The sequence below is a fragment of the Colobus angolensis genome, unplaced genomic scaffold, assembly GCF_000951035.1.
Source record: "Colobus angolensis palliatus isolate OR3802 unplaced genomic scaffold, Cang.pa_1.0 Scaffold202, whole genome shotgun sequence".
In the NCBI taxonomy this organism is placed as follows: Eukaryota; Metazoa; Chordata; class Mammalia; order Primates; family Cercopithecidae; genus Colobus; species Colobus angolensis.
Window position 1 is genome coordinate 2,900,880 of NW_012115178.1, and position 13,000 is coordinate 2,913,879.

Genomic DNA, 13,000 nt, shown 5'->3' on the forward strand with positions numbered 1-13,000 from the left:
GTAGGATGCTGCTAAACATCCTGTAATGCACACCACAACCCCCTATAACAGGAAATTATCCAGCCCCAAATGTCAGTAGTGCTAGGGTTAAGAAACCCTGCAGTAGGCCATCCTCCCTTACCTTCCGTCTAGCTCTAGTGTAATAAATCATAGTAGATCATCTAGCAAGGGTGCCACTCTGACTTTTTATCCCAGAGTCAATGCAGTTAGGAAAGTCCACTGTCCTATACCCAGAAGAGTGTAATGAGTCACTAAAATAATAAGCAGTCTATGGCAAAAGGAAACGTGTAAACAGATAGTGATGCATTTTGAAAAGTGGTGTGCACTCCTGATATGATAGTGCCTCTAAAGCAGATCTCTAAAACTAATGTAGACACATGGTAACCAAATGACTGTGCCTCAATTTGCTTTTGGTGGTAGTTTATTTCACGTCTAAATTGTAATAATGGAGTAACAGTACATGAGGTGTCATATGCCTTCTCTGTTAAGGGGATAATAATATAATTAGGTACCATTATGGCATTATGTCTTCATCTTGTATATTATAGTGATATAGAGTTTTTTGAGGCTCTACTCCAGGGTCTGCTTTTTTGAGTTTGTGTTTATAGGGAAAAAATTATAATTTATGAAACTGTCAAACATTTGTGTAAATTTATAAGCTCCTACTCTGTTTTCCCTGAAGCTGACAATGACTATTCCTTATTGCCTTTTTTACAAAAATGTCAAAAACATCTGAATAGAAGCAGCTTATTGTTTTGCTAACTACACAATTTATTCTATAGAAATATTTACATAGATTTTTTTCCTTAAAGTTTCCTGGCAGGGCATGATAACTCACGCCTGTAATCCTAGTACTTTGGGAGGCCAAGGTGGGAGGATCACTTGAGCCTAGGAGTTCAAGACCAACCTGGTCAATGCGGTTAAGATGCCCCCGTCTCTAAAAAAAAAAAATTGTTAATTAGCCAAGAGTGGTGGTGCACACCTGGAGTCTCAACTAATTGGGAGGCTGAGGTGGGAGGATTACTTGAGCCTGGGAGGTCAAGGCTGCAGTGACCTGTGATTGTGCCACTACAGTTCAACCTGGGTGACAGAGTCTCAAAAAAAAAATAAAGTTTCCTAAGTAAAATTTATAATCTGGCATCATACACAAGCTCTAAGTAGTCCAAAGCATTACTGTAATTGTGTGACAATGTTAAATTTGTTTTTTAAAAGCCAGCCTCCCCCATCTCTATAAAAATGTTTAAAAATTAGCCAGGTGTGTGGTGGTGCACGCCTGTAGTCCCAGCTACTCCAGAAGCCGAGGCAGGAGGATTGCTTGAGCCCAGGAGTTCAAGGCTGCAGTTAGCTATTATTGCGCCACTGCACTCCAGCCTAGGTGACAGAGCAAGACCCTGTCTCAACAAAAAGCAAAGTATTGTGGTGCTTGCTTCAGCAGTACATATACTAAAAAACAAAGTATTATGAATTATCAGTATTAGCATACTATTATTCATATCAAAATGGCATATACCGGAAAGTAGTAGAATATTTTAAATGTATACACTGGTATCAAGAGTTATGTAATTTTTTTTTAATATATATTTACAGCTTCCAAAGGCCCTTATTAGTCCTTGTTGACAGAAACATAGATTTGGCAACTCCTTTACATCATACTTGGACATATCAAGCATTGGTGCATGATGTACTGGTAAGAGACTAAATACAGCACTTATTACTGAAATATAGTAACATGCAGTATTCCCCTTAATTTAAAATTAACATCATGGCTACAGAAACAAAAATGAGAAGGATGGAACTGCGACCTATGAACAAAACAAGTGATGGGATTTGGTATTACTGGGCGTGGATGCTGGAAAATAGTGAACCATTGAAGTTTAAAAGTTTCAAATTTATGATCTTTATAGGGTAAAGTAGTGGTTTTGTTGGCCATGGAAAAGAAGGAAAAGAAAACAATTGAAGAAAATTGACTATCATGTTTTATTTTTAATTTTCAAACTGAATAAGTAAATAAATGTGTTCTCCCTTAGGAGAAAAGCTACAATTTCTCCCTTTTCTGTGGCAATCAGTTAAACCTCATTTTATGTTAAAAAAAAAAAATAGTATTTTTTATGTTATACTATATGTTTTCTGAAGTAATTCCACGCATCTGATTTTATGTTTATAGCAAAAATTTGTATTTATGCATATGTAAATTTAGCTGGTAAATGTTGTGTTTAGCATGTCACATACACAGGTGAATAAAACACGGCTTCAATCTTCAAAGGCAATGGAAAGAAAATAGCTACACGAATAATTTCTCTATGAGACACTATGTAATAGGGCCAGAATAGTCTCTATTTGATAGATAGACGTTAAAGAATTTGAACTCAAATCATTGGCTTTGTTAAAACTAACACTGTAGTTTACTAACTCCTAGCTCAGGACTCTAGGGATTATACTATATGATCATATTATGATCGTAAAGATTGCCCAAAATGTCATATAAACAGGAAATGAAGGACTGAGTGTAGTGGCTCACACCTATAATCCCAGCACTTTGGGAGGCCAAGGCAGGTGGATCACATGAGACCAGGAGCGAAAGACCAGCCTGGCCAACATGGCCAAACCCTGTCTCTTTTGAAAATACAAAAATTAGCCAAGTGTGGTGGCGCATGCCTGTAATCCCAACTATTTGGGTAGCTGAGGCTTGAGAATTGCTTGAACCCAGGAGGTGGAGGTTGCAATGAGCCAAGATTGTGCCACTGCCCTCCTGCCTGGGTGACAGAGCAAGACCTAGTCTTAAAAAAGAAAAAGGAAATGAAAGACATGCAATAGATGATTTGGTTTATTTCTTTAAAACCTGGATATTGGCTCAAAGGTGTTTATTTAAATAAATCAGATTTAGGATTACTGATGGAAATTGGCAATTCTCCTATGCCATGACTCTAGGATGAGTGTCAAAGAAATAGCAGTCAGCTTTAGTTCAGTAGAGAGGGCAAGAAGAATCAAAGGGACTCTTGAATTAAACCGTAAGTAGTAGAACATGGAAGCTGGCTTTAGGAAGTCAAGTAAGAGGTGGGAGAGGAGGAATTCAATTCTACCAATATTTGAGTGCCTACTCTTTAACACACTTTCTAAACCCCGGCTTCAGTAGTAACAAAAACAATAGCTTTCCTGTCTTTCTAGAGCTTACATTCTAGTAGGGGAAACAGGCAATAAATAAAATAAACTTGCAGCATTTCAGAAGGTGGAAGATACCCTGAAGGACAGTAAAGTAAATAATGGTGAACAGGAGTGAAATTTTAAAACAGGGAAGACCTCACTGATAAAGTGACATTTGAGTAAAGATCTAAAGGAGGTAAGGTAGTGAATTTTATAGTTATGTGGGAAAAGAACATAAGCAGAAGGATGCCTGATATGTTTGGAAAATGGCAAGGCAGCCAGATGGCTACAATGAAGTGAGGCAGTGGAAGAAGAGAAGGAGAAAAGGTTGAATAGGACCCAGGAAGCAATATAATACAGAACTCTAGGGGTTATAGTATGTAATTGTATCATTATTGTAAAGGCCATTGAAAGGACATTGATTTCAATTTGATGGAAATGGGGAACCACATAGGATTCTGGTATACATTTTAAGACTGTCACTCTAGCTGTTACATTGAAAGTGGACTCCTTGGGGGCACAGGAAGAGCAAGGGGATCAGTTAGGAGGCTGTTGCAGTTATTTTAGCTGAGATGATAGCGGCTTATACCATGACAGAAATGGTAAGTGCTGTGATTTTGATACTGACTATAAAGTATAGGATTTGCTGATGAGTTAGATGTAGGAGTTAGATGTAGAGAGAGAGAGAACTCAAAGATGACTCCAAGGTTTTAGCCTTTGCAAATGGCAGGACATTGTTGTTTAGTGGGATGAAAAAGGCAGTTTCCCCAGGGAAGATCAGATGTTTAGTTTTGGATATGTTAAATGTGAGATGCCAGCCAGGCATGGTGGCTCATACCCATACTCTCAGCACTTTGGGAGGCCAGGGCAGGAGGATCACTTGGGTCCAGGAGTTCAAGACCAGCCTGGCAACATAAGGGAGCACTATCTTTACAAAAAATAAAAATTGGTGAGTTGTGATGGCACACCTACTCAAGAGACTGAGGTGGGAGGATCAGTTGATCCCTAGCAGGTTGAGGCTACTACAGTGAACTGTGATCACACCACTGTGCTCCAGCCTGGGTGACAGAGTAAAGACCCCGTCTCAAGTGAGATACCCATTAAGATATCAAAATGTGAATGTTGAGTAGGTAGTTACATGAGTCTGGAGTTCAGGAAGAAAGTCCGGTCCTCAGCCTCCCAAAATGCTGAGATTACAAGCATGAGCCACTGCGCCCGGATGGAAAATATTTTTAAATGAGGGAAATTACAGTATGTTTGTATACTAATGGGAATGATCCAAAGAGCAAAGTTAATGATGCAGGAGATAAGAGCGTCCTGCAGGTGGCATTAGTGAGCACTGTAGACCAGGATTTCTCAACCTTGGCATTATTGACATTTTGAACCTGATCATTCTTTGTTGGGGGGGCAGGGGGAGCTGTCCTGTGCATAGTAGGATGCTTAGCATCATTCCTGGCCTTGACTCTCTAGGTTCCAGTGGAACTTCCTCAGTTGTGACAACCAAAACGTCTTCACACATCACCAATTATACCCCAGGTAGCCGAAAGAGGCAAAATTGCCCAATTGAGAACCATAGTTACAGTAGGCTGACGATATGAGTTTCAGAGCTAGAGTAGTTTTAGGAAAGAGGGCAAGTAAAGAGTCTGGGAGTAGCAAGGAAGACACCTAATTCCAGTCTCAGATCCGGTGGTATGAGCTGTGAGAGGTTAAAGAAAAAAAAAAAAAAAAATCATGTTCCCATTTGAGAAAGCTGCAGGGGTTAGCCAGTTGGAGTTCAATTAGAGCAAGAAAGAATGGGGAAAGTTTAGAGAGGATGTTCAGAATAGGAGATTTTGCTGATGACGGAGAGTGGGTTCCACAAGTGATGACAGGATTTCAAGAGTAGGGTAAGAATAGGAGATGGGGTCTCAGTGGGCTTGGGGGTTAAAGAGTTGTACAGGGATTAATGGGCATTAATAAGATAGTACTGGTAGTCTCAAATCATATTTGGTTGGTGGGGCCCTTACTGTTGGGTTGGAGCAAGGGGCGAGCATCTTAATAAGAGCATAGCGTACAGATCCCGGGTACCTCATCACACCTGCCAGTGGTGGTGTTAAGGCAATCTAAAAACACTGACTTGTCTAGGGATCCTTTCCAATTCCTGAATTTTAAGAGTCCCAGGGCTCCCTCTTCACTCCCCTGGATGGAGGAATTTAACGTACAGCGTACTTTGAGTACAGGAGATAAGATACATGTACAAATAATTGCAACATGAAAAGAGTAGACTCAGTCTCCATTGTCAGAAGAGGAAATTGGGAAATATAACTTAGGGCAGAGACTCCCTAAAACCAAACAAGGATAATACTGGTCCTTGATGAGGTTTTCACAATTTCAGAATGAGATGAGAATAAAAAAGACTATGAAATGTGTTTTTATACTGGCCTTTATACTAATTTTTATTTCCTGCTATTTGAAGTGAAAAATACCTTTTAAAAATGAAAGGTGGTGAAGTAGATGGTAGAGTTGTTTTTGTTCAATCTTCACATAAAAAGTTGGGAATCTTTGAAGAGGTTGGTTATAATTAACTGTACAACTTAACGTGACTTAATTCTGTTCATTAATCCTAATGTAGTTTCTGGATGTGAACAAACTATAACTGAAATGTCATAAATTACAATCACACACATTTTTGTTGATTGTTAAACCTGCTACTTTTGAAGGTCCTCAGAGCTTTTAAAACACTTAATAATTATACACTTTGCCTCCACAAGATGGAGTAACTAGATAGTAAATGTTAACTTACAATTGCAGTTTACTTTTTGTATTAAATGTCTTTGCCTGAAAATCTACACCATTGATAATTGTTTATATGTTAGACCTTAGAAACAACTATGAAAATTCACACAGCTTCCCTCTGTGTCAGAAAGATAAGTTTTCTCATTTTAAACAGGAAATGCACTCTTCTGGTAAAAACAACAACAACAACAACAAAAACAACAACAACAAAAACAGCTTTGCAGTACCCATCTCTTTTTATTGGGATATAAGAAGCAAAATTAGTAATTAGAAGCCCTGATTCTTTTTTATTGTATCTTGGTTGCAGGAGAGGTGAATTTGATTGTTCAGCTGGAGAACTGTTGACTTCAGTTAAAGGGATGGACATTATTTTATCTCTTTTTTTTACTTGGCCTTTGTTTTTTCAAATCTTAGATTCTCTTTTTGAACCTTTTACCCTCTGCCACTGACTCTTATTATTTGAAACATTAAATCGGAAGTTATACTAATATACATAGGGACTTTAATTAAAGTTTACCTTTTTTTCCAGTCAAGAATTTTAAAAAAAGAAGTGGTTTCCAAATAAATACGTATTTTTTTAAAAGATTGTAAGAAAAGCATTTTATTTTTCATTTTATTTATGTATTTATTTATTTTTTTGAGATGGAGTCTCACCCTGTCGCCCCAGCTGGAGTGCAGTGGTACGATCTCGGCTCACTGCAACCTTCGTCTCCCAGGTTCAAGTAATTCTCCTGCCTCAGCCTCCTGAGTAGCTGGGACTACAGGCGTGTGCAACCGTGCCCAGCTAATTTTTGTATGTTTAATAGAGATGGGGTTTCGCCATGTTAACCAGGCTGCTCTAGAACGCCTGACCTCAGGTGATCCACACGCCTCAGCCTTCCAAAGTGCTGGGATTACAGGCATGAGCTAATGTACCTAGCTAAGGTTATAAGAGAAGCATTTCAGGAACACCTATTTCCTTAAAGATACATGATTGCGGTGTAACAGATGCCTAGATATAGTTCAAGACTGATGCTTTGATTCCAGGGTTAACATTAACAATCCTCTAATCTTTATTAACACAAAACCTCTTGGTCAGCACTATGTAGCCTAATTTCAAGCATTTGCCTAAAAGTCAAAAGTGTAATGTAAACTTTTACTCATTTAATCCAAGCAAATACATATTTTACTGTACTTGATAGGAAGTATCTACTGAAGGTCTGTAGGCTATGTAAAAGCCCAGAAGATATCCCTGATTTTATTCACTTTTTAAAAATAGCACTGTTTCAGTATATCTCCATATTTGTTGCTGTGTCTGAACTTGGACTGAATTTTTATTTAATCTAAGGGAGAAAAAGAGTAGGTACTATTTACTGATCTAACTTTAGCTGCTATAGTTTTTATTTTTTTGCCTTATATTCTAGTTGCATAACATTTGTGTATATTTATGATGGAACATTTTACAAAGATTTAATACTATATTTTATATAATCAAATATATTCAAAATATTTGTATTTCAGCATAATATAGGATCATATCAATTAATAATTATATAATCAATTTAAGATATTAGATGTTTTTTCTTTTTATATTTGTCTTATAAATTATATATTTTACATTTACATCACATCTCAATTCAGACTAACCGCATTGAAGGTACTCAGGAGCTACCTGTGACTACTGGCAACTGTATTAGATAGTACAATTCTAAATCATAAGGCCCAAATTCTTTACTACTTTTAGAGATTGAATGAATTGCTTATGAGCTGAAATTATCACATGAAGACTGGTAGAAATGTTTGCATATTGCCAGCAGTGTATCTGGTGGATGGAAGGGTCCCAGCTTATGAGTTCTAGGGTTGTAAACAGCTCTGCTTTAATAAAAATGAACAAGCTTCCCAAATATATTGCTGATGCTGTAAAGAATACCTTGGCCTCTGAATTAAGATAGGTTAGATTGTGCTACTTAGTCTAACCCTCTAACCTCAGTGGCATAAAATAATATTTTTTTTTCTTGGTCATAGTATTTATTGTTCCTTATCCAGTATGGATGAGCAAAACAATTGTGGGTTGTACTTCATTTTTTTGGTACTGTTATAAATGAAATTTTTTAAACTTGGGACTATTTCAAGTAACACAAATACAGAGAATACTATAATGAACTCATATTTACGTTGTTCAGCTTCCCTGGTATTATATGATCTAAGGATGAATACTTCAGCGTGTATCTATTTTTTAAAGTTATAATCTTACCCGACAAAATTAATGATAATTTCCTGGTAAAATACCTGCTCTGTATTCATTGTTTCAAAGATGCTTCTTTACAGTTGGCTTGTTCAAATAAGGATCCAGAAATACATCTATACATGGCATTAGTTGATATATCTCTTAAATCTCTCAGTTCCTCCCTCCTCACTTATTTTTAATTGCCATTTTTTGATTGAAAGAATTAGGTCCTTTTTCTATAGAATTTCCTACATTTTGGCATTTGACTGATTATATCCTTTTGTATTCCCAGTACTTCCTGTAAACTAATTGATTGTGGAAATTGATTAGATCTCATTCAATTCTTTGTCAAGGCCACTTTACTAGCAGTGTTCTTTAGTTTCTGTTTTATTACATCAGGAGGTACATAATGTCTGTTTGTCCTAATGTTAGTGAACAGATTGATCAGTAGGTTCAGGTATAGTCAGCATGATCCATCCATTAAGGGTTCTCCATAAATCTTTTACCTAAAGGTTTAAATGTCACTGATAATTATTCCCTCTTTGTTTTAATTACTGATAGCAAATGGTGATTATCTGATACTGTTATTCCTCCTCCATCTTTTTAGCCAACATGCTTATATAAAGAACTTTTTTTTTTTTTATCACCTACTTAGGACAAATGCTTGATTGTCTTCATTTGTCAATTTTCAGAATTAGTGAGTACCCTAGTAATTTGCAGAGGCAATCAATGAAGTCATTTGTTTTAGTATCATTTTATGAACTAACAGATTTTTATATTTGAAATGTTTTTACACTGTTACAGTCATTTATTTTGATGCTTGAATTATCTCATTTTTGGCCTGTCATGTTGGCCTTGATATCTTCTTGACATAACCCTGTCAGTCTTTGATAGTTTCTTTGCTTCCTGGTGTGAAAAATATCCTAAGCTAATCATGTTCATTTTCTGCCTCAGACCTGCATGCATCCATTTCTCAAAAAGCCTTTGGTTACTTTGAGTGACAAACAGTGGGTACCACAGTCTGGGCTATTAGGGCTGTTTATTTCTACTGGGATACTTTTGCTTCCAGACATTTTCCATGGTGAAATTCTCTGAGGTTAAAGAACCCCTTTTTTTAAATAACAAGTTGTAGTATTGTGAAATTGTAAAATTACATTAGTGACTGTTGACTTTGCACACAATTTGAAAGCATCAGTGGAAGGCTGAGTCTTCCTGTTTCTTCCTAGCAAACATGTTTTGATCCTTGCTCTACTTATGTTTCATTTGAGAGACTGATTTATGTGAACCAAAGAAACCAGATGACTGTAAAGCAGAAAATATTTGGATTTAAATTGTTAGATGGATTAAAACCACATATCATCACCATGACTGGGAATTTTGTTTCTTCAGCCACTTAGGAGAGCTGTGCCATTAAAAATACACATTTACATCATTTTAGCTACAAGCCCATCTTAATATATATGTATCTGTTGTAGAGTGATGGATGTCAAATAACATCTGATGTGTAACTTGTTCTCTAGAGTAAAGCTTCTGATCTCTTCTCATTGAGTTCCATAGCTATCCATGCTCTTTGAGGGTAGAAAATTGTTAATTAGTTGTGTATAATTGATTTCTCTGTAAGAAATAGAATTACAGTCTCTAGGAGCTTCTGTAAATTGTCATTAGAGGCATTATCACCACTTTATCAAATGTTGAAAAGAAACTGGTTTTGAAGCATTTAGGAAGAGTAAAAATAAGTTTCAAATTCCCTTTTGCTTAGGTACCTAGTCTTGAACATTTTCTCTTACGGAAATTAGTTTTAGGGATGAGCTTTGAAAAATAAATTTTTCTCATAATGCTTTAATTTTCCCTAAATCCAATTGAAACTATTATAGGTATTAAAACCCTGATATATTAGTCTGTTGATCTATCTTATGAAGACAATGATCCTTGTTCCTGTCTTAGAATTCTGTCTTCTATTTAATATATTATCATATTTTGTCTTTTGCCTGCCTTTGGCAAAAAGTGATGAAACTCATAGTTTTTGTTTTACAATTAAAATCTTAAGTATGAAAGAAATAATTGTGATTTACAGGAGGAATATTTGCCTGCTCTAGAGAAAATACACACAAACGTATTTGTGTGCATTAAACATTTTCTTTATCATTTCTTCTCTCATTGGTGCCAACCCTATTCCCCAAACTAACTCCTAAGATGAAGATTTTCTCCAAAGAAAATACTTCTTTTTGGAGTTGAGAATCCTCCCTAAGTTTGTGTGCAAGGATGAGACAATATAGGTGTGCTCATCTTCAAATGACTGATGGGACATTTCTTTAATGTGGAGAAAGGATAGAAGCCAAAGCCATGGAGATGTTGGTGGAGCCAGTGGGTAGTTTCCTTTCCTCTTCCTCACATGTCTTAGTTCTGTTCAATTCCATCGTTATCAGGAAGTATTTGTATGTGTTCCCAGTTTTAAATAGATTCTCCCTTGTATTTTATTTCTCTTGTTGGTTAATTTGATTGTTGGTTAAATTCTTGCCAAAATAAAAGATATTTTTATTTTGCTTTGCCTGTGAACTACAAGTCGGCATAAATAGGTATTGCCTATATTATCCAGAGATTATTTTGTTAACATTAACTCTCTCTGGCTCTACTGATGTGCTCTTAACTTGGGAAAGGAAAACAAGACTGCCGAAGACTTCTCAATGTTTTTAGCATTTCCTGGTGGGATTTATTTATATGTAGTGATTTGGGGCACCTTTGTCCTATCTTCTAAGTTAGCAAAATGTGACTGTCAATGGAAACAGATTAAACTCTACCATGTTAAAACTAATTCTGTTGTCTTTTATTTGTGTATAAATGTTCAGTTGCTTTAACATGATTGAGTACAGCACAGAATGTTTTAATTTCCTAACTTCAAAGATTGAAATTACCTTTATTTGCCTTGCTATTACACAATGGAAATATCCTTGCTATTAAATTATTTCTCAGAATTCTTAACATCTTTTATTCCTTTATTATTTTGTGTTTTAAGTATTCCATCAATGCTTCAGTAATAACATGCTTTCCTACTTTTAAAGCAGGAATTTCGCTAGCAAGTTAACTTTTATTTTGAATGAGCTGTGTCATCACCATGGAAATAGTACTTCACTAGAAATTCTAGTTAATAAAACTTAAGTGTTTAAAGATGTTTCTCTTCAATATCTTTTATTTTGTTAGAGTTTTTTAAATCTAGGCTTCTTCCCAGATGTAGCTGTTATTGTTTAAAATAGTTTTCCACAGTTGTGCTATTTTTACTTTCTTCCTATATGGATGATTTTTGTGCAAAGGGAAGTTTAGATACGAGGATGGGAAACCGAGAGGATGAAGTAAAGTCACTTTCTTGCCCTACTGTAATATGAGGGTCTATAGGAAAAACAGTAATAGAGTGAAATATAACGTACTATACTTTTGTCATTCCAACCATTTATTGAAACTCTCTAGTCTTTAAATTGCCTATTTATCACCTGAGGCTACCCATGTTCTGCACTACAGGGAATTTCAAGTGATAGAATCTAATTCCACTCACTCTCTTCTCGCTGTGATACAATTAAAACATAATGCTTTAAAGCACTGCCTCTGAAGTCAGACTGCTTAGTTTTAATCTTGGTTCTGCCACATATTTATGTATAACTTTGGACAATTAACTTTTTTATACCTCAGTTATTCTTGAATGGGAATTTTATTATTGCTTCTACAGGTTATTGTAAGGATCAAATGACTTAATATAAGGTGCTAAGAATAGTACCTTGCAAATGAAAGATAGCTATGCTTCTGAACAAAAGGCAGCAGAAACTTCTGCAGACTTAAACGTCCCTGTCTGACAGCTCTGAAGAGAGCAGTGGTTCTCCTAGCACGGTGTTTGAGCTCTGAGAACGGACAGACTGCCTCCTCAAGTGGGTCCCTGACCCCTGTGTAGCCTGACTTGGAGACATCTCCCAGTAGGGGCTGACTGACATGTCATACACCCAGGTGCCCCTCTGAGACAAAGCTTCCAGAGGAATGATCAGGCAGCAATATTTGTTGTTCTGCAATATTTGCTGTTCTTCTGCCTCTGCTGGTGATACCCAGGCAAACAGGGTCTGGAGTGGACCTCCAGCAAACTCCAACAGACCTGTTAGACCTGAGGGACCTGTTAGAAGGAAAACTAACGAACAGAAAGGAATAGCATCAACATCAACAAAAAGGACATCCACACCAAAACTCCATCTGTAGGTCACCATCATCAAAGACTGAAGGTAGATAAAACCACAAAGGTGGCGAGAAAACAGAGCAGAAAAGCTGAAAATTTAAAAACCAGAGCACTCTTTCTCCTCCAAAGGATTATAGCTCCTCGCCAGCAACAAACAAAGCTGGACAGACAATGACTTTGACAAGTTGACAGAAGTAGGCTTCAGAAAGTCGATAATAAGAAGCTTCTCCGAGCTAAAAGAGGGTATTTGAGCCCGCTGCAAGGAAGCTAAAACCCTCGAAAAAAGATGAGACGAATGGCTAACTAGAATAAACAGTGTAGAGAAGACCTTAAATGACCTGATGGAGCTGAAAACCATGGCATGAGAACTACGTGACGCATGCACAAGCTTCAGTAGCCATTTTGATCAAGTGGAAGAAAGGGTATCAGTGATTGAAGATCAAATGAATGAAATGAAGCGAGAAGAGAAGTTTAGAGAAAAAAGTAAAAAGAAACAAAGAAAGCCTCCAAGAAATGTGGGACTATGTGAAAAGACCAAATCTGTGTTTGATTGGTGTACCTGAAAGTGATGGGGAGAATGGAACCAAGTTGGAAAACACTCTTCAGGATATTATCCAGGAGAACTTCCCTAACCTAGCAAGGCAGGCCAACATTCAAATTCAGGAAAT

General features: G+C 36.7%; 1 protein-coding gene across 5 annotated transcripts in view; it reads left to right on the forward strand.

Moving 5' to 3' along the window:
- Positions 1-13,000, forward strand: part of SCFD1 (sec1 family domain containing 1) — a 103,989-nt gene that overhangs the window by 29,661 nt on the left and 61,328 nt on the right. For all 5 annotated transcript variants that reach the window (XM_011941845.1, XM_011941849.1, XM_011941850.1 and 2 more), the window contains one exon: positions 1,588-1,687. In XM_011941845.1, the coding sequence (XP_011797235.1) occupies positions 1,588-1,687 (100 nt within the window). The remainder of the gene's footprint in view (positions 1-1,587; positions 1,688-13,000) is intronic.